The following is a 25,333-nucleotide window of genomic DNA, read 5'->3' as shown; positions in this document are numbered from 1 at the left end:
AGAGAGAGATTCCTACCTCCTACTCTGTCCTACCTCCTATCCTCCCTACCTACCTGCCTATCCCCTACTCCTAGTCCCTGTCTACTCCTATCCCTACTCCTATCCTACATCCTATCCCTACCTCCTGTCCCTACCTCCTATCCCTACTCCTGTCCCTACTCCTATCCCTACTCCTATCCTACTACCTCGTCCTCGTCCTAACCTCCTATTCCCTACCTTCCTATCCTCTACTCCTATCGCCCCGTACCTCCTATCCCTACCTCCTATCCCTACCGTCCTATCCTACCCCTTCCCTCATCCCTACTCCTATCCCTACCTCCTATCCCTACCCTCCTATCCCCCCCTCCTATCCCTACCCTACCTATCCCTACCCTCCTGTCCCTACCTCCTGTCCCCTACCTCCTGTCCTACCTCCTGTCCCCTACCTCCTATCCCTACTCCTGTCCTACTCCTATCCTACCTCCTATCCCTACCTCTGTCCCTACCTCCTGTCCCTAACTCCTATCCTACATCCTATCCCTACCTCTGTCCTACCTCCTATCCCTACCTCCTATCCCTACCTCCTATCCCTACTCCTATCCCACCTCCTATCCTACCTCCTATCCCCTACCTCCTATCCCTACCTCCTATCCCTACCGTCCTATCCCTACTCCATCCTACTCCTGTCCCCTTACTCCTATCCCTACCTCCTATCCCTACTCCTATCCCCACCTCCTATCCCTACCTCCTATCCCTACCTCCTATCCCTACCTCCTATCCCTACTCCTATCCTACTCCTATCCTACCTCCTGTCCCTACCTCCTATCCTACTCCTATCCTACTCCTGTCCCTACTCCTATCCCTACTCTATCCACTCCTATCCCACCTCCTATCCCTACCTCCTATCCCTACCTCCTATCCCTACCTCCTATCCTACCTCCTAGTCCTACCTCCTGTCCGCTACCTCCTGTCCCTACCTCGCTGTCCTACCCTCTATCTCTCCTATCCCTACATCCTATCCCTACCTCCTGTCCCTACCTCCTTCCCTACCTCCTATCCTACCTCCTATCCCCTACTCCCTATCCCCACCTTAGTCCCCCTAGCGTAGGGTTGTGTTAATTACCATGGAAAACTAAAGAGTTGTTTTATTGGATAGTACTTCACTGTTTTTAGAGATCAGCCTGGTTGTGGTCCACCTGGTGTAAGATGTGCCCAGGTTAGAGAACGAGATCAGGCCTGGTTCTGTCAGCCTGGGTGTAAGAATGTGCCCAGGTTAGAGAAACGAGATCAGGCCTGGGTTGTGTCAGCCTGGTGTAAAGATGGCCCAGGTTAGAGACGAGATGCAGCCCTGGTTGTGTCAGCCTGGTGTAAGACGTGCCCAGGGCCCAGGTTTAGAGAAACAAGATCAGCCCTTGTTGTGTCAGCCTGGTGTAATGTGCCCAGGTTAGAGAATGAGATCAGCCCTGGTTCTGTCAGCCTGGTGTAAGATGTGCCCAGGTTAATAGAAGATCAGCCCTGGTTGTGTCAGCTGGTGTAAGATGTGCCAGGTTATAGAACGAGATCAGCCCAGGTTGTGTCAGCCTGGTGTAAGATGTGCCCAAGGTTAGAGAACGAGATCAGGCCTGGTTGTGTGTCAGCCTGGTGTAAGATGTGCCCAGGTTAGAGACCGAGATCAGGCCTGGTTGTGTCAGCCTGGTGTAAGATGTGCCCAGGGCCAGGTTAGAGAACAAGATCAGGCCTGGTTGTGTCGATGCGCTGGTGTAAGATGTGCCCAGGTTAGAGAAACGAGATCAGCCCCTGGTTGTGTCAGCCTGGTGTAAGATGTGCCCAGGTTAGAGAACGAGATCAGGCCTGGTTCTGTCAGTTTGGTGTAAGATGTTGCCCAGGTTGAGAACGAGATTCCAGGCCTGGTTGTGTCAGGCCTGGTGTAAGATGTGCCCAGGTTTAGAGAACGAGATCAGTCTGGTTCTGTCAGCCTGGTGTAAGATGTGCCCCAGGGCCCAGGTTAAGAGAACAGGGCTGAAGGGCCCAGACATCTGCATTACTTGGACGTTAATTAGTGATGGGCAGGGGCATCGCCTTCTCCAATATCTCACTCTCCTGTCTGTCCTGTCTCTCTCCGACTGTCTCTCTCTGTGTCTGTCTGTGGGGGAGCTTTATCGGCATGGGAAACAAGTGTTTTGGGAAAAAGGGAAAGGGAAAAAATAAACTGCAACAAAACAAAGCGAATTAAACGAAGACCAAACACAGACATTAACAGTAAACATGACCAAACACCAGACATTAACAGTAAATATGACCAAAACACAGACATTAACAGTAAATATGACCCAAAACACAGACATAACAGTAAACATGATCAAAACACAGACATTAACAGTAAATATGACGCAAAACACAGACATTAACAGTAAATATGACCAAAACACAGACATTAACAGTAAATATGATCCAAAACACAGACATTAACGGTAAATATGACCAGAACACAGACATTAACAGTAAATATGATCAAAACACAGACATTAACAGTAAACATGAACCAAACACCAGACCATTAACAGTAAACATGATCAAAACACAGACATTAACAGTAAATATTACCAAAACACAGACATTAACAGTAAATATGACCAAAACACAGACATTAACAGTAAACATGAATTCCCTCTCTCTCTCTCCATAGGTCCATCACTGTCTCTGTTGTCCCAGTCCCTCTCTCTCCATAGGTCCATCACTGTCTCTGTTGTCCCAGTCCCTCTCTCTCTCTTCATAGGTCCATCACTGTCTCTGTTGTCCCAGTCCCTCTCTCTCTCTCCATAGGTCCATCACTGTGTCTCTGTTGCCTCAGGAAGAACCTGCTTCTTTTATGATTCATTCTCTCTATCTAGTCTACACCACAGGAACCATATTAATATTCTCTAGTCTACACCACAGGAACCATACATATTCTCTAGTCTACACCACAGGAACCATACATACTGAGGACAAGAGGGCGAATCAGGATGTAAATTCCCCATGATCTCTTTTCATCAGGCCTTCTCTGATCACCAAAACCTAACCCACTCTACCTAGACTTGGATCGTGTTTTGGGCAGTGATTGATCAGAATCTTTCCGTACAGTACACACATCCTCCTCTACAATCTCCATCACCATCCTCATCATGAGAAATGTCTATCAACTGTAGCTCCATTTAATAAAATGACCTATTCAATCTGTCCCTACCAGCCCATATCATCTCCAGTTCCATTAGTGTGGTGCGTAGCCATGCCTAATGACTTCTGGGGGCTTGGAGATCCGTTCCAATCTGTTGAATAATGACATGTCCCCCCCACGGGGGTTCACTTAATTACTTTCTCTGTAGAGGGCCTGGCCCGGCCCGAGGCCAGCGCACCAGACAGCCTACCACCCACTCGCTCACTCCCCCCCCCTGGGTCCCATTTCTCACTTCTACCACTGACCCTTGACGAGCACTAGTCACGGATGGGCACTGAAAAGGTCACACTTCAAGTAAACTTCCAAGTAAAAAGGTGAGGCTGGATTGGTGCTCTTCAGCCCTGCATCTGACAGACAGAAAGATGGAGGGACAAAAACTGTCCAGAAAATACGAGAGGGAGTCAACATTTGTACTGGCTTGGGGAATACAGGGGGTGGGGACGTGGGGAATACAGGGGGTGGGGACGTGGGGAATACAGGGGGTGAGTGTGACAAACACCACACTAGCTAGCCCCTGTAGGTTGTAGTGAACTGTTTAGTGTGTAGTGAAGTGTGAAATGGGTAGTGAAATGTGAAATGTGTAGTGAAGTGTGAAGTATGTAGTGAAGTGTGAAATGTGTAGTGAAGTGTGAAGTGTGTAGTAAACTGTGTTGTGAAGTGTGTCGTGAAGTGTGTCGTGAAGTGTGTAGTGTAGTGTGTAGTAACGTGTGTAGTAAAGTGTGTAGTAAAGTGTGTAGTAACGTGTGTAGTAAAGTGTGTAGTAAAGTGTGTAGTAAAGTGTGTAGTGAAGTGTGAAATGTCTAGTGAAGTATGTAGTGAAGTGTGAAATGTGTAGTGAACTGTGTAATGTGTGGTGTGAAATGTGAAATGAAGTGTGAAATGTCTAGTGAAGTATGTAGTGAAATGTGAAATGTGTAGTGAACTGTGTAATGTGTGGTGTGAAATGTGTAGTGTGAAATGTGAAATATGTAGTGTGAAATGTGAAATGAAGTGTGAAGTATGTAGTGAAATGTGTAGTGAAGTATGTAGTAAAGTGAAGTGTGAAATGTCTAGTGAACTGTGTAATGTGAAGTGTGAAATGTGTAGTGAACTGTGTAATATGTGGTGTGAAATGTGTACTGAAATGTGTAGTGAAGTGTGTTGTGAAGTGTGAGGTGGGTCGTGAAGTGTGTAGTGAAATGTGTAGTGTAATGTGTAGTGAAATGTGTAGTGAAGTATGTAGTGAAATGTGCAATAGTGTAATGCAGTAATGTATGTGAAATGTGAAATGTGGTAGTGAGTAATGTGGTAGTTAAACTGTGTAATGAAGTATGTAGTTGAAATCGTAGTGTGGGTGTGTGAAATTGTAGTTAATGTGTAGTGTAGGGTTAGTGTAAATTGGAAGTTAAATGTGTAGGTGGTTGTATGTAATGTAGGGTTAGAAATGTGTAGTGAAGTATGTAGTGATGTGTATGAAGTCATGTATGTGAAAGGGAATTAAATGTGTAGGAAGTATTAGGATTAGTGAGGTGTAGTAAATGTGGTTAGGTTGGTAGTGAAATCTGGGTGTGGTAAGGTGTAAGTTGAATGTGGATTGTGTATTAGTGTAGTGAAATGTGTGAGTGTGTAGGTTGGGTGTAGTGAAATGTGAGTGTAGTGTAGTGTGTATAATGTGAGTGTTGAGTGTATGTGTAGAAATGTGGAGTGTGTAGTGTAGGTGTAGTAAATGTGAGTGTGTAGTGTAGGGTAGTGAAATGTGGAGTGTTTTGGTGGTTAGTGAAATGGGAGTGGTAGTTGTAGGGTGTAGTGATAAAGGTGTGGTAGTGTATTGTGTGAGTGTAGTGAAATGTGGAGTGTTATTTGGTGTTAGTGAAATGTGGAAGTGTGTAGTATGTAGGTGTAGTAAAGTGATGGAGTGTGTAGAGTGAATGTGGAGGTGTAGTGTAGGTGTATGAAATGTGCGTGTGTTGTGTAGGGGTTAGTGAAATGTGGAGGTGTGTGTGTAGGTGTAGTTGAAATTGAGTGTGTGTGTAGCGTGTAGGAGAAATGGAGTGTGTAGTGTAGGTGTAGTGAATGTGGATGTTTGTGATTAGCGTGTAGTGAAATGTGGAGTGTGTAGTGTAGGGTGTAGTGAAGACCATGGAGCAGAAAGGCAGCGGTGACAGTTGCAGCATGACCTTGACTGTTCATTACGGGTGATGGGGAGAGTGGCACACCAGAGAGGTGTGCAGTGTTGTGAACGCCACCGTTATCACCGTCTCCCCCCTCCCTCTCATCTCCTCTTTCCGAGGATGAGATGGAAACATAACAATGGAGGAAGGATGGGCCAAGGCTGCCATAAGTCACTTACCTCAACTTTCACCTCACCTCTCCTTCTGTCTCCCCCTCCCCTTTTCCCCTCATTCTCTTCGCCCTGGTCACCATGGATAAAGGACACCCACTTGTCGCAGCGTTCTCTCAGACACACACTCAGACCACTGAGGTGTGTTGCGGCAGGCTTCTTGTCCACCTGCCAAACGAGTGTCCTCCGTGGCCTCTAATTAAATGTCCCTAGCAGCAGCGCTCACAGAGGTAAATCACCTCCGTGCAAACACACCCTCCCGACACATGGACTGACGGACATGGACACGCCCAGACAAATCCCCATTTTAACTGGATAGGACACTGGCACTCTATTCTGCATTATTTCCCTCAGAGCTTTTCCCTGCAGCCCCCAGTTGATTTATGCTGAACGGTGGGGTTTCCATTGATGTAAATGAATTGCGACACGTTTGATTTGTAAAAAGCCATCTCAGACTAGATTTCAAGACGTGTTTAGTGTAAACTGTTGTTACAAGGAGGGGGCTCGGGGGGGCCGGGGCAGGAGGGGTTGTGAGAATGTGTCATCTCCACAAATAGACGATCTATGGAAAATCAAAACAGACACAAACGATCGTCAACGCTATTTAACAGTGTTTCTTTTTTTTTTTTTTAAATGATGCTGAATCTGACATTTGGTGGCCGCAGTACAAACATGTTCAACAACACCGTATGGGGCATAAATCATAAGAAACATCTACAAAAACTGACTAAAGCGAAAGCGACATCCCCAAAATAATCAGAGCAAATGGTCTACCACAGTAGGAGTCATACTATCCATAAAACCGAGCAGTCAAAACACGGAAATGGTTCCAATCGGTTTTCCACCACTTTATCCATTGTGAATTTTAGGGGGCTGTGTTTCGTGTAAGCTTAACCTGGCGTGACATTTTGATAAGTGTACATCTCTGTCGGACAAGGGTAACATTTATCAATATTTTTGCCTGTATTTACCCCCCCAAAATGAAATGTAATTAGCTGCTAATGTGGCTATTATAGCAGAACTACAAATGCCTATAAAATGCTTCACATCACTCACCAGAGTCGTGCCGATCTGGACGAGACTGCCGAATCAAGGCAAAATTAAGAATCTATCTAATGTTAGCTAAATTGAGTAATTCATAAATTGGCTAAAGTTCTTTAAAATTGACAATTCTGTTAACTGTCTTGGGCAAGTTTAAAATTTTAAGTTTTAAATTTAGCAGATGTTATTGCGGGTGTAGCGAAAGGCTAGTGTGCCTAGCACCAACAGAGCAGTAGTATCTAACAAAATCTCATATGTATATACTGTATTCTATTCTACTGTATTTTAGTCAATGCCACTGATTTGCCGAAGGGAGGGTGGGGGAGAGCCGTGTAAGCATAGCGGTGATCAAGTGTTTTACCAGAGCGAGTACTACAGTCAATGTAGTACGGTAGCGTTAACTTCGGTAGCGTTTTCCTCAAATTTGCTTTGTTAAAATCCCCAGCTGCAATAAATGTGGCCTCAGGATATGTGGTTTCCAGTTTTCATAAAGTCAAGTGTAGTTCCTTAAGGGCCACCGTAATATCGCCTTAAGGGGGAATATACACGGCTGTGACATTAACCAAAAGACAATTCTCCTGGGAGGTAATACGGTCGGCATTTGATTGTGAGGTAATCTAGGTCGGGTGAACAAAATGACTTGAGTTTCACCATGTTATCACAATCACACCATGAGTAGTTAATGGGCGGCAGGTAGCTTAGTGGTTAAGAGCATTGGGCCAGTAACCGGAAGGTTGCTGGATTGAATCCCAAAGCTGACAAGATAAAACTCTGTCTTTCAGCCCCTGAGCAAGGCAGTTAACCCACTGTTCCCTGGTCGCCGTGGATGTTGATTAAGGCAGCCCCCCGCACCCCTCAGTTGGACAACTGACTAGGAATCCCCCTTTCCCTTATGAAAAATAGACCACCGCCCTTCTTCCCAGAAAGTRCTTTATTCCTGTCTCTGCGATGTACTGAGAACCCAGCTGGCCGTATGGAACGGGGACAGTATATCTCYAGAGAGCCATGATTGCGTGAGACAGAGTATGTTACAGTCCCTGATGTCTCTCTGGAAGGAGATTCTCTCCCTGAGCTTGTCTACTTTATTGTCCTGAGACTGAACATTAGCGAGTAATATACTCGAAAGCGGTGGATGGTGTGCACGCCATAGAAGTCCGCTCCGAAGGCCTCTTCTCCGCCGGTGGCATCTTGGAGCAGCCTCTGGAATATGTTCAGTTGCCCCGGGGGGGTAAGAACAAAGGATCCAATTCAGGAAAGTCGTATTGCTGGTCATCATAATGCTGGTGAGTTACCGCCGCTCTGATATCCAAAAGTTATTTCTGGCTGTATGTAATAACACCCCCAAAAAATGTTGGGCTAATAATGTCCGAAATAACACACACACAAAAACGAAATACTGCAAAGTTGCTTAGGATATAGAAGCAGAGCTGCCATGTCTGTCGGAACCATCTTTGAGGTAGAACTACTGTCATGTTATTGATGCCCCCCCCCCAAAAAAAACAGATTTGCACCTTTTCTATTCCAGAACCAAATGGGTGTGCCTGAGTCTTGTCACCTCTCAACTAGGTCAGCCGTTTCAACCTGGAACACTATTCTCCTGCTCTGGTCTGTTTCAGTCATTGCAGAAAGTCCTGAAGGGCAGGAGTGTGTGAAGGGTTTTGTCCAAGCCCAGCTCTAACACCTGACTGAAATAATCAACATASCGAATAACAGCGATAGGCTACGATTTGTAATCAGGTATGGGCTGTAACAAAAGCTTATACACACACACACATTCCTGCCAAACAGCTGCTCAGCCGTTTAAGTCATTATTCTGAACAATTGAAGGGGGGGGGTGTTATCTAACGCGATGCTCACTCTCAAGTTGAACCTGTGACTGATAGCATGGCGGGAGCAGCCTGCAAAACGCAGAAGACTGCAAGCACATAGGCCGCACTGGGTCCAGAGCCACCCTACCTCTGATATGTCGTGAGTAGTATGGTTGGTGAACTGTTAATCAGGCGTTGGTGTCTCCATCTCACTAGTCTATTGACTGGACCTGATAGTCAGGTGCAGTAGTATGGCTTGGTACTGTATCGAGGCGTTAGGTCTCGCCCATCGTAGTCTATTGTAACTGGCCGCCTATGTCAGTGAGTGAGTAGTAGGGTTCGGACTCGTAGAGCGTTAGGTTCGTCTCCATCTCGTAGTTCTATTGTACTGGCGCTTGTATGTCAGTGAGTATGATTGGTGTAACTGTATAGTGTTAGGTGCTCTCCCATACTGTAGTCTATTGTACTGGCTGCTATTCAGGTAGGTAGTAGTCGCGTACTGCTATGAGGACGTTAGTTTCTCTCTCACTCTGTAGTCTATTGTACTGGCGTGTATAGTACAGGTGAGTAGTATTGGTTGGTACTTGTATGAGGTGTTGAGGTGTCTCTCTTGCACTTGTAGTCTATTGTATCTGGCCTGGTATGTCAGGCTGAGAGGAGTGGTTGACGTAGTATGACCGCGTTAGGTTTCCCTCACATCAGAGTCTATATTTACATGGCCTGATGTCAGGTGAGTAGTATGGTGGTACTGTATTGAGCGTTAGGTTTCTCTCCATCTGTATCTATGTACTGCCCTGTAAGGTACAGTCATACGTGTAGTAGTTTGTTGCATCTTATTGTGTCAACATTAAATTAAATCTAAACCAGGTTGTTAACTTCCTACATTTTGTACTTGACCTTCATAGATGCAGACCCGAAGACATTCAAGCAAGCGTCCCACTCTCAAGTGGAGCGTATTTGACCACTAGGTTTTAAGGTTATTACGACGAGTCCACTGTGGGGCTCAATAGGGTGTAAATAGTAGGTGTCTTCTGCTTCCAAACGCATAAACAAGAGCCCGCTTCTGAAGGGTGGGGGGGGACGCTGGGAAGTCATTTGAGACGCTCAATTGGAGACATTTTGCTTCAAAAGCCACAGTAATAACCTGCAAATTAAGACTGGGAGAGAACACTCGCTCAGCACGCCGATCAAACAGCTGTTTCCTTGCCGACCGGCTCCGGTTGCTGCCACCGCAGAGACCTAATAAAATGTAAACATCAACACCATGACAACAGCAGCACCCCTGGTAGACAACAGTAAAGTTAGGGATGGACACACCAGACAGCACGTTCTAGTGGGGTAGGAGACGGGACCGATAGGCTTATTTGAAGACAATAATAAACATCAGACATCCTAGAATCACATTGTGGTGGCAGGTGTARGACAACAGTCTTGTTTTGAATCATTCAATCACAACAACAACTGATGCTGGATGGAATCAAGAATTAGTCATTCAACTCATTAATACCAACAATCAAGACACTTCTATGCATCAATGAACACACATCCAAAGCACACTTAGGCAACACACACACACACACCGTGCTGGACATCATGGCAGCCAGAGGACATATAGGGGAGACAAACATCTCCTTCAAAAAGAGCCCTTCCCAGTTGGCCTTGTTTTCCAGACCAGTTGCTCCACCGCCTACATCCAACAGGTTGTCCTATTGGGCTGTCCAGGGGTGTTGGGGGCATCACATGGTGTTAGTAAACAAGGAAGGAAGTAACTCGCAGAGTAAGGAGTTTCGCAGGGCGAGGTAGTGTTTCCAGATTCGGCAAGGGCGTGCTCCAGGGCGAGGTGTGGCGCAAGATTGAAGGCGTCTGCCAGGGCGAGGTGTGTTCTAGATTTGAAGGCGTCTGCCGGTGCGAGGTGTGCAGATTGAGAGCAGCTCACAGGCAGAGGGTGTGGTACAGGAGAAGCAGTCCAGGGCGAGGCACTCTCTAGGACGAGAGCGTCTCGCAGGACGAGCGTCTCACAGAGTGAAGCGTTCCCAAAGGCAGAGGTGTCTCGCAATGCTGAAGTGTTGTCCCAGGGCGAAGGTGGTCCAATTGAAGCTTCAGGGCGAGGTTCTGCCAGAGTGAAGGCTTTCCAAGGCGCAGGAGGTGTCTATCAGAGTAAGCGTTTCAGGAGGCGAGTGTGTCCAGAGTGAAGCGTTTCCAGGCGAGGTGCTCCAGATTGAAAAGCTGTTTCCAGGCGCGAGGTTCTCCAGAGTAAGCGTTTCAGGCGATGGTGTGTCCAGAATTGAATGCGTCCCAGGGCGACGGTGTCTCCAGACTGAAGCGTCTGCGACCAGGGCGAGGGTGTGTCCAGATGAGAGCGTTTCAAGGCGAGGGTTATCCCAATGAAGTCGTTTCAAGGCAGGTGCTCCAGTGTGAAAGCGTCTCACAGGGGACGACGGTGTTCCATAGTGAAGCGGTTCCAGGGCGGACGGTAGGTCCCAATTGAGAGGCGTTTCCCAAGGAGTCTAGGTGTAGTCCAGAGTGAAGCGTTTCGCAGCGCAGGTGTAAGTCAGAGTGAAGCGTCTCAGGGCGAGGTGTCTGCCAGATTGAAGAGCGTTGTCGCAGGGGCGCGAAGTAGTGTCCAGACGTGAAGGTTTCCAGGGCGAGGTGTGTCCAGCAGTGAAGGCGTCTGCAGGGCGAGGTGTGTCCAAGATTGAAGCAACTCCAGTAGCAGAGTGTGTCCAGATTGAAGCAGGCTCCAGGGCGAGCCATCTCCAGACGAGGGCGTCTCCAGGAACGAGGCGTCGCCAGGAGGTGAAGTGCGGTTGCCAGGGCGTAGTGTCTCCAGAGTGAAGCGTCAGCGGCAGAGCGTGTCCTTCAGAGGAAGGGCGTTTTCAGGCGCGACGGTGTCCAGAGTGAACGCGTCATCCAGGGCGAGTGTCTCCAGATCGAAGTGGTTTCCCAGCGGGCGGAGGTGTGCCCCCCAAGAGTGAAGCGTTTCCACAGGGCGGAGGTGTCTCCCACCAGTGAAGTGCGGTTTCCAGGGCAAGGTCTCCAGAGGTGAAGCGTTTCAGGGGCGAGTGGCCTCAGAGTGAAAGCGTGCCACGGGCAGAGGTTGTCTTCAGAAGTGAAAGCGTTTCAGGCGAGTGTGTCCAGAGTGAAAGCGTCTCGCCAGGCGAGTGTGTCTCCAGAATGAAGTGTTCCATATGGCAGAGGTTGGTCCAAGTCGAAACGTTCCAACGGGCGAGTGCTCCAGAGTGAAGCGCCAGAGGGAAGTGTGTCCAGAGTGAAGCGTCTATCCAGGGCGAGGTGTGCTCCTAATTGAAGCGGTCCAAAAGGCGAGGTTTCGCCTGGCCAGATGAGACGTTGCCAGGCGTAGGTGAGGTCCAGAGTGCAACGCGTTCCAAGGCGGGGTGCTCAAAATGCTGAGACACTCGCCGCTGGAGAGCGCTTCAATCTGGAGACGTCTCGGCAAGAGGGCGAGGTGTGTCGGCTGAGTGAAGCGCCTCCAGGGCGGAGGTGTCTACCTCCAAGAGTGAAGCTTCAAGGCGGGTGGTCTGCGAGCAGAGGTGAAGCAAGCTACCCAGGAGAGGTGTCTCTCGAGGTGAATGGCATTCTCAGGGGGCGAGGTGTCGCGCAGGAGTGAATGCGTTGTCCAGGCAGACGGTTCATCCAGATGGAATGCGTTCCAGGCAGAGGTGTGTACCAGATTGAAAAGGCGTTTCCCAAGGCAGAGCTGTTCGCATGAGTCGAGCAGTCACGCAGGGCGAGTTGGTCATCCAAGATTGAAGCGTCTCATGTGGGCGAGGTGTGTCCAGATTGAGATGGTTTCCAGGGACGAGGTGTGTCCAGAGATGAAAGCGTTTCAGGGGCGAGTGTCCCAATGTGAAGGCGTACTGCCAGGGCGAAGGTGTGTCAGAGTGAAAGGACGTTTAGCAGGGCCGAGGTGTCCAGTATGGAAGCATCTCCTTCCGACGAGCGGAGCGAGCATCTCACACGGCAGGCAGGCAGGGCATTCTCCAGATTGAAGTCGTCTCCAGGGCGAGGGTGTCCAAGAGTGAAGCGTCATCCAGGCGCGATGTGTGTGTCCAGATGAAGCGATTTCCAGGGCGAGGTGTCTCATGATGATAGCGTTTCAGGCGTCAGTGTTCCAGAAGTGAACGTCTCCAGGAGCCGAGGGTGTCTTCAGACGTGAGAGCGTTTCCAGCGCGGCTGTACTACAGAGTGAGTGTAGTCTCAGATGGAACGTCGACCACCCCTTGTCCTCACTGCGTCGCCTCTGCCTTCCCGTGAGTGTATCTATTGATGCCGCAACTTCTGGAAGTTTCCACACCGTTATCATCTCAACGACTACCTTCGCCACAACCACAGCATGTCACATCACGACACACCCACATCAGCAAACCACACACACGAATGCAACACCGGAACACATGCAACAGTTCACGATAACACGACAATCACACACACATGATAGCATGTCACGTACGCCGTAGCCTCTCCTCACTCAAGCAATGCATGTCCTACGGTAAGAGAATTAGAACACGGGCGTCTTGGCAGGACAAGTTATTTTGGTGTAATTGACATGCTGCACTGCAGCAGAGGACCAAGACAATCTAATTACTTAGTACTGGGAGGAGGAAACTGAGAAAGAGAGGAGGAATATGAAAGAGTGGAAGGAAAATGGTGAGAAGGAGTCTGCCACTCCTTGGACAAAAGCGGACAGGTGTGGGAACTGGGGGAGATGTGAAAATGGGGAACGTGAGAAGGGGAGGGGGTAGGGGCCTCATAAAGACATCTTCAGTGGCAGCAGCTGTGTCCGGTGCCAAAAACTCAATAGGTTGACATGGAAAGCAGAACCCTCATCTTGGGAGTTTGGAGCAGTCTAGAAACGCTAGGCTAGACRGTGCATCCCAAATGGCATCCTATTCCCMATACAGTGCACTACTATAAAAGGAAAAAGAGTGTAATTTGAGACGTAGATGCAGAGTACGTATCCGGCCTRGAGTCCGACACGGGGTAGAATGTGAGAAATCACCCGGAAAGGTGAACGGGAGGAGAAAATTCCCTCTGCTAATAATTATCTTTACAGTYTCCTCGGAACGGCACGGAAACAGCTGGGATTTCTCAATGAGAAACMGATTATTTTATCTCGCTTTCTCGGGTACAAGAAAATATTTAGTCAGAGAAGGGAGAGCTCATCTGGCCTAAAAGAGAACATTAGACCCCTTTTGCTAGGCCCTTGCATCACAGAACACAACCCAGCTTCATCCCACTTCTCTCTAAGCTAACAGCTAGGCTAATGCTAGGTTAACTAAATAAAAATGCTAACATATGCAGCTATGAAATCTCTATGAAACATTAGCAAAACAATGAATATCTCACAACAGGAAAGCTAAGGGGTTGCCATGACAGCTATACTCATTAGGCTTACACAATATTTATGCTGCCGTTTGAGGTCAGAGTGACTCACGCTGTGCTCCTCCGTTGACTACCATTGGCATAGTTTTCCAGACATACAAGGCTGCCTAATAAGAGAGTGACTCTAACCTAACGCAGCAACTCCATTACAGCAGAGACAAATCTCATGTTGGTCTAGTCTTCCTCTGGTTTCAATCAGGTTTTCTATAAACAGCCTCAACGATTTAACCTTCTTTTTTAACATTTCTATTACGTTACTGCCTTAATGACCTGACCGCTGTTGCATATGAGAGAGAGAGAAAGAGTGGAAGAGAGAGCACGAGAAAGAAAGAGAAAGAGGGGGAAAGAGAGGGAAAACATTGGACTTTAGAGGTCAGCTGAGGATGTCTGGCCGTGTTTTTAAAGCACGTCCCACCATTCCAGACGGCTCTCCGGTGCCAACGGGAAAGCTGTCATTCAGCCTCCCCACGTCAACTAGCTTAGGGGATGCCCCTCCCCTCCCTCACCAGATATACATGTGGATATATATCTGGTGAATTTAACTCAGGATCAAATTAAACTTAATTTGTCACATGCGCTTACTTACAAGCCCTTAACTCRTCTTGATCTGCACTGTTGGTTAAGAAAATATTTACCAAATAAACTAAAGTAAAAATAACAAAAAGTAACACAGTAACATAATGACAAGGCTATATACAGGGGGTACCGGTACCGAGTCAGTGTGCGGGGGTACAAGTTAGAGGTAATTTGTACATGTAGGTAGGGGTGAAGTGACTATGCATAGATAATAAACAGCGAGTAGCAGCAGTGTACAAAACAAATGGAGGGGGTCAATGTAAATAGTCCGGTGGCCATTTGATTAATTGTTCAGCAGTCTTCTGGCTTGGGGATCATGGCTGAGGTTGAGTTGGACTGGGCTGGTGGGAACTGGTGCCCTTCCCACCCACCCGGCAAAACTCCCCAAACTCCTCACACTGTGTACACACACATTCTCCTTCATCAATACCATGGCCCCAACCCCCAAAGCAAACACTCCATCCTATAACCCCCCCTGACCTCTACAGATAGAATTGACAGCGTCCGTCTGTGCTCCTACCCAGGCCTCTGTGTCCGTGTACTTATTCTATACAGCTACAACCCTCTCCGTCCAGTCTAGTCCAGTCTCAACTCTGGATGCTTTCACGGGCCATTCAGAGAGTCGAGTTGTGAGTCTTCTATTTTCTACCTCCCCGTGTATTTTTGGAAAGGTTGTTTTCAACACCGTCCCTCTCCTAACCCCCTCTCCCTTCCCTCTCCACCTGCTCCTCCGCCCATTTGGGGTAACTAAATCGTAAACAGCTGGTAGCGTCCTGTTTTCCTTGTGGAGGCAACTCATTTAGCCGGGTGGCCACAGAGTAGAATTCACCTTCAATGATACCACCACTGGTGGAGCAAATTTGTAGCATTCAATTCAATGCTATTCTGTGTAGTAAAACAGGTTTCAATGCATTTTACGGTAAGGTCTACTACACTTGTTGTATTCAGCACGTGACAAAGTTTGATTTGATTTCTGTGCAGCAAAGCAGGTTTCAATGCTGTGCAGCGAGAGCAGGTTTCAATGCTGTGCAGGTGCAGCGAAGCAAGGTTTCCAATGCTGTGCAGCGAGCAGGTTTCAATGCTGTGCAGCGAAGCAGGTTTCAATGCTGTGCCAGTGCAGCGAAGCAGGTTTCAATGCTGTGCAGTGCGCAGGTTTCAATGATGTGGCACGAAGAGGGTTTCAATGCTGTGCAGTGGCAGCGAAGCAGGTTTCAATGATGTGCAGCGAAGGGTTTCAAATGCTGTGCAGTGCAGCGAAGCAGGTTTCAATGCTGTGCAGCGAAGCAGGTTTCAATGATGTGGCAGTGCAGTGAAGCAGGTTTCAATGCAGTGGCAGTGAAGCAGGTTTCAATGCTGTGCAGTGAAGCAGGTTTCAAATGGCTGTGCAGTGAAGCAGGTTTTCAATGCTGTGCAGTGAAGCAGGTTTCAATGCTGTGCAGTGAAGCAGTTTCAATGCTGTGCAGTGAAGCAGGTTTCAATGCTGTGCAGTGGTTTCAATGCTGTGACGTTGCAGTAGGTTTCAATGTTATTCTGTGTGATAACAATGGATAGTAGGGAGAAAATAGGGACCGAGGGAGAGGGCGGGAGGACTCCTTTGGCCTTCAGTGACAATGTAAGGCTATAAAATACCATTACCCCCCCCCCCTCCTGTCCTCCCCCCTCTGCATGTGGGATACAGAGAGGGGAAGAGAGAGAGGGTGAGCCACCAGAGAAAAGGAGTTCAAGGATAGCTCTCTATAGCTCCTGATTGACTAGGTACATTATGGGCTATTTGTTTGAGCAGGGCCATCAAAGCGCTGACGCCTTGTCATCACAGGCAAGGACAAGGTGAACTTGGTGGTAGAGACACCTGACAGGGTTAAATCTGAATGTAACAAGGAGCCTGTGTGCGTGTGATGTGTGTGTGTATAAACATCTACGCAGATATGTAGTGTGTGTGTGTGTGTGTGTGTGTGTGTGTGTGTGTGTGAGACATGGCTTACGTCAGGGTACTCTTTTAGAGGCACAAAGAGCTTCTCCTGCAGATGAATGATTGGCCCCAGGGCCTCTGGTAATTCCAGAGGGTGTTTGTCTACAGGTCCGTTGGCTGTGTCGTTGTACATGTCTTTCCTCACTCTGTTGATCTCTGAAACACACAAGCACAGACAACACACGGTTAGAGGAGTGGATGCAGAATTACCCACAAAAAAAAAACACACTTGAAAGGCTATGGAAAACGGCACTGGACACAAAACTAAGCAAATGGGTACGAATCGGAGTGACATGGCACACAGATGGGTAGAAATGGTAGGATCAACTGTAAGCTTCCCCAAACTTGAAACTCATGAACTGCCTATTGTCTTTATCATAACACCCATTAACAGAATTTTTAAGTGTGCAAACAGGTCATGTGGGATTTTTTTTTTTTTTATATAATAAAAATGCCCGTCCAACTGATTCATTCTGGCCACAGCCGTGCGTTGAGGTGGTCAATGGTGGCTGGTCTAGTTAAATAGTGTGTTGGGGGAAGCAGCAGACAGAGGGCGCATAGGACAGAGGGAGCGAGCTAATCGTTCAGGGGGAGATATGCCTTCAGCTCAGATCAGCCTGTCAGATAAAACAGACGAGGCCATGTAGTCAAGGTGATCTCCAGGGGCATGTTGAGACAAGACGTTCAAATATAACAAAATATATTTTAAAAATAGACCGATAGCCTTTTACAGATGCATTCGTACCGGCGTTTAATCCACCAAAAAGGACAGATATAAGATCCAATAGAATTATTTGTCCTGAAGAGGGCGCTCTTTACATGGCTATAAGTCTATCTTGCCTTGGCGCTACAGCAAGACTGGACACTGTCTCCCAACGCAACTGCACCAGTCGGAGGAGAGAACTACTACTAATCGTTACTACTTCTACGGTGAGCGCCGAGTAGATAGAAGCTTGCCAGCTCAATAGTGGCAAAAATGCAGACTGGCCACATACTGTTTACGTGAAGTGTCACGTGTTTATTTTATCTTTATTTAACTAGGAAAGTCAGTTACGAAGAAATTCTTATTTTCAATGATGGCCTAGGAACAGTGGGTTAACTGCCTTGTTCAGGGGATGAACGACAAATGTGTACCTTGTCAGCTCAGGGATTCGAACTTGCAACCTTTCGGTTACTAGTCCAARGCTCTAACCACTAAGGTACCCTGCCATGGTAGGGTGTCAAGTGTCGTGACAAACAATGGACGCTATGCCTAAATTTAAAGCAAGCATCATGCTAAGAACATACAATTCTGTAGTAACTTTAACGTTACCGCCCTTTAGTGAAGCCAGCGAAATCTGGTGTGTTYTATTTGCTCTCTGTGAAGGGTATTCATACATCGGGTCGTTAACGACTACCGGAATTCAGCCAACTTTGCCGGAATCTTACCAGAATCCTCCCAGAAGGGGACCGGTGCAAATTTAAATAAATGTATACAAAATGATTTAGTCATTTGAAATATTACAATTATACATTTTAGGCATAGAAATTATACTCATCCACCAAAGGAAACACCGCACACCTGGTGACTGCATTCACGCCCGCCACAGGAGTCGCTACAGCGCAATGGGACAYGGGAATCCCGGGCCAGCCAAACCCTCCCCTAACTCGGACGACACTGGACTAATGGTGCGGCGCCTCATGGGTCTCCCGGTCGCGGTCGGTACGAGTATCGAACAAGCATCTGTAGCAATGCAGTTTGCACTGCGATTCAGTGTCTTAGACCGCTTTCCCACTCGGGAGGCTCCATCCAAAGTTAATGCTTATCAATTGCCTTGCACAAAGTATAAAAATACTACTTAAAAACAGGACTCTTAAAGAATTATGTAAATGTTAATTGTATTTTTGGATCATGGAAACAATGATAACATATGGAAAAATAAATAATGAAATGTTAATTACATAAAGCAGCCCAAGAGATAACTCTCACGGAATCGGCACGAGCTCAATCCCCGCATTCTAGCCATAAGTAATACGGCCTAATCAGCCCGAGTGCCCCAACTCTCAGCCGGAATGGGCCCAGAACCACTGTGCTAGCTGGGTGAGCGTACTTGACACCACTGAGAATCAGTGCTAATCCAGGATCCTTGGAATGTCCCTACGCTAAACGTTTACGGTAACCATTAAGTGTCAACTTGAATGAGATAGGGACACAAAGACAGTTCACTGGGGCAACGCTTGGGGCGAGAGGCAGAGCTGTGCCAGCAGCAAATTTTGTGATTGATGTTTTTACTTTCAAGTGACAACTAGCAGAATTCAGTGGCTAAAGCCCTTACAAATGGATGAAAACACAGCTAAAAACCAATTCATTGAAAATGTGTCCTGTCGTTTTCCAGCTGGCTAGCATGAGGCAGCTGTCTTCAGAGCCTAGGCACATGTTTTCTGGAATCAAAACAGTTTATCCTCCTTTCACTAGAGTAACAGTTTATCCTCCTTTCACTAGAGTAACAGTTTATCCTTCCTTTTCACTAAGAGAGTACAGTTTATCTCCTTTCATAGAGAAAGTTTATCCTCCTTCCACTAGAGTAACAGTTTTTCCTCCTTTCACTAGAGTAACAGTTTATTCTCCTTTTCACTAGAGTAAACAGTTTTATTCTCCTTTCACTAGAGAAGCAGTTTAATCCTCCCTTCACTGAGTACAGGTTTATTCTCTTTCACTAGAGTAACACGTTTATTCTCCTTTCCACTTAGAGTAACAGTTTATGCCTCCTTCACTTAGAGTAACAGTTTACCTCTCCTTTCACTGAGAAGTACTTCACAGAGTACCTGTATCCTCCTTTCAGCTAGAGTAACAGTTTATCCTCCTTCACTAGAGTAACGATTCTCCTTTCACTAGAGTAACAGTTATTCCTCCTTGCACTTAAGTACAGTTATCCTCCTTTCACTAGAGTAAACAGTTTATCCTCCTTTCACTAGAGTAACAGTTTATCCTCCTTTCACTAGAGTAACAGATTTATCCTCCTTTCACATAGAGTAACAGTTTATCCTCCTTTCACTAGAGTAACAGTTTTATTCCTCCTTTCACTAGAGTAACAGTTTATCTCTCCTTTCACTAGAGTAACAGTTTATCCTCCTTCACTAGAGTAACAGTTTATTCTCCTTTCACTAGAGTAACAGTTTATTCTCCTTTCACAGAGTAACAGTTTAATTCCTCCTTTCACTAGAGTTACAGTTTATCCTTCCTTTCACTAGAGTAACAGTTTATTCTCCTTTCACTAGAGTAACAGTTTATCCTCTCTTCACTAGAGTAACACGTTATCCTCCTTCACTAGAGTACAGTTATTCCCTTCACTAGAGTAACAGTTTATCCTCTCTTCACTAGAGTAAACAGTTATCTCCTTTTCACATTAAGAACAGTTTTATCCTCTCTTCACTAGAGTAACAGTTTTATTCTCCTTTCACTAGAGAACAGTTTATTCTTCCTTTTCACTAGAGTAACAGTTATCTCCTTCACTAGAGTAACAGTTTATCCTCCTCACTAGAGTAACAGTTTATCTCTCCTTTCACTAGAGTAACAGTTTATACTCCTTTCACAGAGTAACAGTTTATTCTCCTTTCACTAGAGTAACAGTTTATCCTCCTTTCACTAGAGTAACAGTTTATTTCCTCTTCACTAGAGTAACAGTTTATTCTCCTTTCACTAAGAGTAACAGTTATTCTCCTTCACTAGAGTAACAGTTTATTCTCCTTTCCTAGAAGTAACAGTTTATTCTCCTTTCACTAGAGTAACAGTTTATTCTCCTTTCACTAGAGTAACAGTTTATTCTCCTTTTACTAGAGTAACAGTTTATTCTCCTTTCACTAGAGTAACAGTTTATCCTCCTTTCACTAGAGTAACAGTTTATTCTCCTTTCACTAGAGTAACAGTTTATTCTCCTTCACTAGAGTAACAGTTTATCTCTCCTTTCACTAGAGTAACAGTTTATTCTCCTTTCACTAGAGTAACAGTTTATCTCCTTTCACTAGAGTAACAGTTTATCTCCTTTCACTAGAGTAACAGTTTATTCCTCCTTTACTAGAGTAACAGTTTATTCTCCTTTCACTAGAGTAACAGTTTATCCTCCTTTCACTAGAGTAACAGTTTATCCTCCTTTCACTAGAGTAACAGTTTATTCTCCCTTTCACTAGAGTAACAGTTTATCCTCCTTTCACTAGAGTAACAGTTTATCCTCCTTTCCACTAGAGTAACAGTTTATTCTCCTTTTCACTAGAGTAACAGTTTATTCTCCTTTCACTAGAGTAACAGTTTATCCTCCTTTCACTAGAGTAACAGTTTATTCTCCTTTCACTAGAGTAACAGTTTATCTCCTTTCACTAGGTAACAGTTTCTTCCTTTCACTAGAGTAACAGTTTATTCTCCTTTCACTAGAGTAACAGTTTATTCTCCTCTTTTCACTAGAGTAAACAGTTTATTCTCCTTTCACTAGGATTAACAGTTATTCTCTTTCATAGATAACAGATCCTCCTTCACTTAGAGTACAGTTTATTCTCCTTTCCTAAGAAGTAACAGTTTATCCTCTCTTTCACTTAGAGTAAACAGTTTATTCCTCCTTTCACTAAGAGAACAAGTATTCTTTTCATAGGGAACATCATTCCTTTCACTAGGGAGTAACAGTTTCATTCCCTTTTCACTAAGAGTAAACAGTTTATCCTCCTTTCACTAGAAGTAACAGTTATTCTCCTTCACTAGAGTACAGGTTTTCTAGTACAGTTCTCCTTTCACTAGAGTAACAAGTTATTCTCCTTTCACTAGGAGTAAGTTTATCCATAAAAATAAAAAAATTGGCCAAGATATCAGTTTGTGAATATTTCCCTTCTAAAATTCAGATCCCATATCGGTCGGCTCTAATGACAACCATTGGAAAGCCGATGACCACTCTTCCTATGTCCGGCCCTGACTGACACACACCACACACACACTCTCCATTGGGCCCAACCACCCTTCCTATTGACCCCAAGTAAAAATGTTGGAGGTAAAATCGCAAAAACAGCACCTTTGGGCGGTTTAGCAGAACAGAGCGAGAGTTCATTTCAGACCAATGGAGTGAGGGAGAACCGTCACAACCACTGCTGAGGCTGATTCAGAAAACTTTAACGTCCGGCAGAGGCAATTCATCTTGCCAGCAGTCATAAAAAACAAACATTCTAAAAATGTACAATAAATAGCAAAGGAAACAAAGTAGGCAGGTACGTTGAGGTTTCATAGTGTAAGCCGCTAGAGTGCAATGGAGGGGCAAACATATTGTAAGAGGTGCAGAAATTTGCATCAGAATAAAAGAGAAACATGGCCCTATTTGGCGTCCCTGTACCTTGCGTCCAGAGGGAGAGGAGCTGGAATCAGGGTGGAGGATGGAAGAGTAATCCACTATTTTATTAGCCTTCTGGAGGCTCTGCCGTCGAGAGAGATGGAGGCTCTGCCCAGGTAGAGAGAATGGAGGGCTCTGCCCAGGTAGAGAGATGGAGGGCTCTGCCGTAGAGAGAATGAGGGCTCTGCCCAGGTAGAGAGAGATGGAGGGCTCTGCCCAGGTAGAGAGATGGAGGGCTCTGCCCAGGTAGAGAGATGGAGGGCTCTGCCAGGTAGGAGAGAGAGATGGAGGGCTCTGCCCAGGTAGAGAGATGGAGGGCTCTGCCAGGTAGAGAGATGGAGGGTCTGGCCCAGGTAAGAGAGGATGGAGGGCTTCTGCCCAGGTAGAGAGATGGAGGCTCTGCCAGGATAGGGCAGAGGCTTGCCAGGAGAGAGATGGAGGGCTCTGGCCCTAGGTGCCCAGGTAGAGAGATGGGGAGGGCTCTGCCCAGGTAGAGAGATGGAGGGCTCTGCCCAGGTAGAGAGATGGAGGGCTCTTGCCCAGGTAGAGAGATGGAGGGCTCTGCCCAGGTAGAGAGATGGAGGCTCTGCCCAGGTAGAGAGATGGATGGGGCTCTGCCCAGGTAAGAGATATGGAGGACTCTGCCAGGTAGAGATATGGCAGACTTCTGCCCAGGTAGAAGATTATGGAGGACTCTCCCAGGTAGAGATATGAGACTTCTGCCCAGGTAGAGAGAGATGGATGGACTCTGCCCATGGTAGAGAGAGATGGAGGGCTCTGCCCAGTAGAGAGATGGAGGGCTCTGCCCAGGTAGAGAGATGGAGGGCTCTGCCCAGGTAGAGAGATGGAGGCTCTGCCCAGGTAGAGAGATGGAGGGCTTGCCCAGAGTAGAGAGATGGAGGCTCTGCCCAGTTAGAGAGATGGAGGGCTCTGCCCAGTAGAGAGATGGAGGCTCTGCCCAAGTGAGAGAGATGGAGGGCTCTGCCCAGGTAGAGAGATGGAGGGCTCTGCCCAGGTAGAGAGATGGAGGGCTCTGCCCAGGTAGAGAGATGGAGGGCTCTGCCCAGGTAGAGAGATGGAGGGCTCTGCCCAGGTAGAGAGATGGAGGGCTCTGCCCAGGTAGAGAGATGGAGGGCTCTGCCCAGGTAGAGAGATGGAGGCTTGCCCAGGTAGAGAGATGGAGGGCTCTGCCCAGGTAGAGAATGGCAGGCTCTGCCCAGTAGGAGATGGAGGGCTCTGCCCAGGTAGAGAGATGGGCTCTGCCCAGGTAGAGAGATGGAGGGCTCTGCCCAGGTAGAGAGATGGAGGGCTCTGCCCAGGTAAGAGAGATGGAGGGCTCTGCCCAGGTAGAGAGATGGAGGGCTTGCCCAGGTAGAGAGATGGAGGGCTCTGCCCAGCGTAGAGAGATGGAGGGCTCTGCCCAAGGTAGAGAGATGGAGGGCTCAGCCCAGGTAGAGAGATGATAGTTCTTGCTGTTGCTGCTCCATGATGTCCTGACTATCTTGTCCAACCTATTTTTCTGTGCAACCTTGATATTCCCAAACCAGCAGGTCAAGCAGTAGGACAGAATGCTCTCAATGAATGATTTATAATAGAGAACCATGATGGTTAAATCAACATTAAAAAGTGCAGTTTCCGTAGAAAATACAGTCCGTTGGTCTTTCTTAAAAAATAGCAACAGTACACTGATCCCAGGACAGCTTGTCAATGACTAGCCCAAGGTATTTGTACTTCTCCACTATTGCAATGAGCTGACCTTTTATCAGTGATGGTGTGTGCATGGTAGTGTTCCATGTCCTTAGTTTTTTGATGTATTTAATATTAGATGGGATGACTCACACCAGACAGTAAAATCCTTCAGAGCCGGTCCGTGCTCRGTCTCATCCCCTGAAGGCTGAGGGAACAGAGGTCATCTGAAGGAGAGGGGTGGAAGGTAACCTATCTGGGGTGGGCCTCAAAAAGGCAGGGKTTCTATTTAAGCCTCCGCATGAGAATAATCCATGTCAATACCTGACCCCGAATGACAGGGGAGGGAAATCACCTCTACAGCATAACTAACCTCCAACACCAAAAACCACAGACGAGTGCACCAACTTCTATTTTTTTATGTTTGAATTTTAACCCCGACAAGGGATTGACAGGTTTTAAATCGATGAGGTTTAACACACACACTTACACAATCAAATGTGGTTAGGTACATCTGGCATGCAGCTGGGTAGAATCTCTACAGTGGGAAGCATATGGGGGATGCACAGGGTGGGGCTGGGTACACACACACACACACACACACCTAACCCAACCTTCCATTACAACATAAACATCCTTCCTCCATGGGTCACAGAGTGTGCCGGCCCAGGTCAGACCGCTGAGATCACATCACTCCTCCCCATTAGCATGACTTTGTGAAAAATCTATTAATCTGTCGATATATTAATGGGGGGGTTGCGGGACTGCTAAGTGGCTAGGTCCCTCCCTGGGAGGAGGACACAGCTACTTAGGTCAGGACAAATGAAATCAGCAGTTCAATGTTGAACAATTCARCGTTGGCCTGGCCTTAGTTGAACTGTCCAATTGTCTCCCCGATTTGTTGGATTGAGGAAGGGATTCAGTATACATATAATACACACAGTACCAGTCAAGTCTGGGCACCTACTCATTCAAGAGTTTCTGTATTTTACTATTTTCTACATTGTAGAATAATAGTGAAGACATCAAAACTATGAAATAACATACAGTATATGGAATCATGTAGTAACAAAAATATATTTTATATTTGAGATTCTTCAAAGTAGCCACACTTTGCCTTGCCAGCTTTGCACACTTGGCATTCTCTCAACCAGCTTCATGAGGTAGTCACCTGGAATGCATTTCAATTAACAGTACGCCTTGTTAAGGTTAATTTGTGGAATTTATTTCCTTCTTAAGTCAATCCGTTGTGTTGTGACAAGGTAGGGGTGATTTCAAAAGACAGCCCTATTTGGTAAAAGACCAAGTCCATATTATGGCAAGAACAGCTCAAATAAGCAAAGAGAAACAAAAGTACATCATTACTTTAAGACATGAAGGTCAGTCAATGTTAGCGCTGGGCGGAATACCGTAATTTACTATACACACACACACACCAGTATTTATGCATGGACCGGTTCGGGTTTTTACGTTACCTTCTAACGGTATTTGAATGTTTTGTTTGTTAAATGTGATACGCCTTGTGTAACGTCGGTTTTTATAGTTTACTCTTGAGTCATCCCTCTCTGCTCTCTCTCCATACAGACCTAGCCCGTCACTCAAGGAGCACATTTGTTATTGCTTGACCACGAGACACTTGTGTTCAGTCTGCATAATCAATGCAGCACATGCAACAATGTGGATGACGATGTTGTTTCCACTTTGACCTTAATATTAATCCACAAGCGTTCTATAATTACAATATTAGTTAGTGTTTCTTACATCTGCAGAAATTTAGTTTGTATTTTCTTAGCAAGTTGAGCTAAATCGTGTTAGCCACTAATGCTAATCATGATTTAGCTGGCTAGCTAATAAAAGTACTGAGTCAGAGCAAACGTAGCTAGCTAATACAGCCTGATACCAGTACTGGTGGAGGCCTAAATCAGCATGTTGTTTGTGCAACGGTATCTTCTAAATCAAAGAGGAATAGGCGAAGCAGGAATATGTTGA

At 46.5% G+C, this 25,333-nt stretch overlaps 1 protein-coding gene across 8 annotated transcripts in view; it reads right to left on the bottom strand.

Moving 5' to 3' along the window:
• LOC112080975 (protein quaking-A) overlaps positions 1-25,333 on the bottom strand; it is a 155,268-nt gene that overhangs the window by 91,284 nt on the left and 38,651 nt on the right. For all 8 annotated transcript variants that reach the window (XR_011479584.1, XR_011479586.1, XR_011479588.1 and 5 more), the window contains exon 2: positions 16,327-16,469. Coding sequence is in view for 3 of the 8 variants with exons in the window: in XM_024146919.2 (XP_024002687.1) it covers positions 16,327-16,469 (143 nt within the window). In the remaining 5 variants the exon portion in view is untranslated. The remainder of the gene's footprint in view (positions 1-16,326; positions 16,470-25,333) is intronic.

Source organism: Salvelinus sp. IW2-2015, unplaced genomic scaffold, assembly GCF_002910315.2.
Source record: "Salvelinus sp. IW2-2015 unplaced genomic scaffold, ASM291031v2 Un_scaffold16625, whole genome shotgun sequence".
NCBI classification, from domain to species: domain Eukaryota; kingdom Metazoa; phylum Chordata; class Actinopteri; order Salmoniformes; family Salmonidae; genus Salvelinus; species Salvelinus sp. IW2-2015.
This window is presented reverse-complemented; position numbering and strand designations above follow the sequence as displayed.